At 35.0% G+C, this 3,532-nt stretch overlaps 1 protein-coding gene across 1 annotated transcript in view; it reads left to right on the top strand.

Annotated features, from left to right (window-relative positions):
- Positions 1–301: 301 nt before the first annotated feature.
- LOC106531223 (S-adenosylmethionine synthase isoform type-1) overlaps positions 302–3,532 on the top strand; it is a 14,622-nt gene continuing 11,391 nt past the window's right edge. Inside the window, exons 1-2 of the mRNA XM_014027014.1 lie at positions 302–419; positions 528–640. Of these exons, the coding sequence (XP_013882468.1) occupies positions 317–419; positions 528–640 (216 nt within the window). The 5' untranslated portion in view covers positions 302–316. The remainder of the gene's footprint in view (positions 420–527; positions 641–3,532) is intronic.

Genomic DNA, 3,532 nt, shown 5'->3' with positions numbered 1-3,532 from the left:
TCCATTTTCAGTTGTCCCCCTCCTACAGCGCTGCCATTGGCAGTATCACTCCACCCCCTGTTAACAAAAGGTGTTAATTAGGTGTCAACGATAGCCATGTGATGTGAGTATCAGTCACATGGAGGCAGGACTCAAAAGCCTGAATTTTGCCTGAAACTCTCAGACTGAAGAAGTCTCTTGGAGAAGAGACGCAACGTTTCATTAAAGAAGAACCCGTCCAGAGGACCTATACTATTTTTTTCTTTTTGACAACCATGACTGTTCCTCATGATGTTTTTAACTCTTACCATTTTCAGAGTGTGTGGCAAAAACCGGCATGATTTTACTTGTTGGAGAAGTGACTTCTAAAGCTATAGTGGATCTTCAGTCTGTGGTTCGAAATACCATCAAGAAGATAGGCTATGATGATTCATCAAAAGGTACTGCATGAAGAGAAAAAGTCTGCTTCTTCAGGCTTTCAGGTTTCTAATAAACTATAGGAGTCAGGGTTTGTTGCTAATTTAATTTTTTTCCACTGTCATCTGCAGGGTTTGACTACAAGACCTGCAATGTGCTGGTAGCTCTTGAGCCACAGTGTATGGAGATCTCAGATTGTGTTTTTGAGGGCCGGGAACAGGAGGACATCGGTGCCGGGGACCAGGTTCAGTACTTGACCTTATGCAAATATGTTTCTCAATTGCTTATTTTAATGCAGTAAGTTGTATTGTCATGTAAAGATCCAACTGAACAAACCAAGTCTGATAAATAAAAAGTTGCAGAAAACAACACTTGTAAAACTTTGGAAAATACCAAGGACAGAATTAAATTACATAAAAACAACAGCAGAACTTAAGGTGTTTAGTAATGTGCCTAATCCTAATCTATTGTTCCATAGTTTCTAAACAGCACTTTTGCTCTCAGACTGTAGGTTTACTTGTGGTTTCTAAAAGTAGAATGGGAGGCAGAGCTTTATTTATCAAGCTCCTCTCTTGTGGAACCAACTGAGGCTGACACTCTGTCAATGTTTTAGACCAGGCTGAAGAATTTCCTTTTTGGTAAATCCTGTAGAAAAGGTTGTCTTTTACAGAGCCCGCAAGGGGATATGGGAGATTATTTTTCTTTTGTGTTCCCACGCAATAGTTGTTAAACACTGAAGTGCTGCTGGTTTATTAACAAACTCACATGTTCACCATTAGTGAGTTAGCTACTGCTTTAATTCACCTTCACAATGAATATATCACACAGACACACATGGAAGTGTGTCATATGTTGATATTTTAACACAGTGCAGCCACGCAACATCAATGTCAATTTCACGAACTTGTGGCGACACATCCTGTTAGGTTATGGTTAGGGTAACCGGATATTTCAAAATAAAAGTCTGATTTAATTCAGTTCATATTCAAAACAAACTTTTGTGTGGGAATGCAAAACAATATTGTGAGGGAACACTAAAGTATTGCGAGGGAACGCAAAAGAAAAAATATCCCCCATGTCTCCTCGCAGGCTCCTTAGTCTTTAGCCTCTTAAGCCCCGAGGGGTTTTCTTGAAGTTTTTTCTCAAAATCCCATGCTGAAATATAATTGAATGTATCTCAGCATTTACAAAATCTACTTAAATAATCTTGGTATCAAAATAAAGCTGAAATTCGGGAAATTTTATCATAAGTGTGAGTATTAAAACAGCTGCTGTGGTTTTAGAGATTTTGGGCATGGAACATAATTTTATTTATTTTTTCACTCTTGCCTGAATAATGTTTTCATTAGACAGTATATAACCCATTTAAAACCATAATGAATCAGGCTAAAACTCTTGGAAACCATAAATCAACTTGTGGACATCACCTGTGCAAAGATTCATGCTGCTAAAATGAACTGGAGCCAAGTTACAGAGGTTTTAATAAAGAAATAATTTAGTGTTTTATCATTCTGCACAGGACAGACCATGATAGTAACATTAATAAATGATAAGAAATATTAAGATTTTACTTACAAAAGTTATTTAGTTTTTCTTACCTGCCTTCAAAGACTTGTTATTGAATGTTTGTTCTTTGGAGAAATTATCCAAACATTTATTTTGTCACCATATTTAAATAAAATAATGAGTATTTGACTTCAGTTTGGACCACATTCACTCAAAATCATGTGGAAAAAAGGCTTTCAACACACTTTACAACATATTTAAGTTTCTACTTTGACTTGCTGTAAAAAAATAACGTCCAAAATTTTTCCTTTATAGATTTGCTTGAATGTATTTACAGATTTGCAATGAGGCCATTTTGTACAGTTTGTTTACTTTCTGATTCAACTGCCTGACATTTGAACTGTGTTTGGTGGATTTAAATATAGTTCCCATGAGCTTTTAGCCAAGATTCTTAGCTTTCTTTTCATACCAAATACACTACATCTTCCTGAAATTTCACCCAAAAGCCAAATATCCCTAACTTTTAGTGAGCAGTGAATGAAGAGTGCCCAAACATTTTCCCCAAAATAAAAATCTGTCTGAGAGCTGTGGGCTAAAATGCAATAATAATTCATGAAATACAAATGTTTCTTAAGTACAGTCCTTTTATTTTTAATGATTAAGCTGGCAGTCAGTGTGGTGGCCCACATTTGTGACTGTAATACAGCCACTTATGGAGTCACTGGGCCAATGATTGTAATGACCTTAGGTGGAAATGATGTGTTTCTACATAGGACCACAGAAACAACCGACGTCCAAAAATGAAATAAAAGTAACAACTTTCTACTTCTTGCCTTTTTTAAAAATGTAAGGAGTACAGATAATTGTGTGAACATGTAGAAGTAGAAGTAAAAAGAAGGCTGAACAATAATTACTCAAGTAAAGTACAGATACCCAAAAATTATACTTAGGTACAGTAACAAAGTATTTGTACTTAGTTTCTTTACAACTCTGCTTTCTGATGATATTCATATATTCATGAATTTCCAGTTATGCATTACTGAGCAGCATTGTGTTGAAATTTGGGTCAGTTTTTGGAGGTGTCTGTCATTAACATGCTTTAAAAATGTCCTGAATGCAGAAAATTCAACACTGAACTAAATGTAGTTTCAGTCCATATTTACCAAAAGAGTTCCCCAGTGTTACAATCATTAATTTAAAATTGATTTAAAATCTACATTTCTTTTCAATGAAGAAAAAAAAAACAACTGTTGGAAAACCATTTCAGGTGACTGCCTCTGGAAGCTCATCAAGAGAATACCAAGAGAGTGTGAAGTAAAAGGGTTTTACTTTGAAAAACCTAGAATATAAAACATATTTTCAGTTGTCTCACAGTTTTTTGTTAAGTATATAATTCCACGTGTTAAGTCATAGTTTTGATGCCTTCAGTGTGAATCTAAAATTTTCATAGTCATGAAAATAAAGAAAACTCTTTAAATGAGAAGGTGTGTCCAAACTGGTCTGTACTGTATATTTAAATATATATTTTATATGGTTATTGTATTTTATTGTATGTTGTTATATTGTTACTCCAGGATATGTGAGGCATCCTGATTTCGGTGTGCTCTTTCTTCAAACCCAATGAATTCTC

The sequence above is a fragment of the Austrofundulus limnaeus genome, unplaced genomic scaffold, assembly GCF_001266775.1.
Source record: "Austrofundulus limnaeus strain Quisiro unplaced genomic scaffold, Austrofundulus_limnaeus-1.0 Scaffold608, whole genome shotgun sequence".
Lineage (NCBI taxonomy): Eukaryota > Metazoa > Chordata > Actinopteri > Cyprinodontiformes > Rivulidae > Austrofundulus > Austrofundulus limnaeus.
The sequence above is the reverse complement of the archived record's forward strand: the minus strand, read 5'-3'. Positions and strand labels throughout refer to the sequence as shown.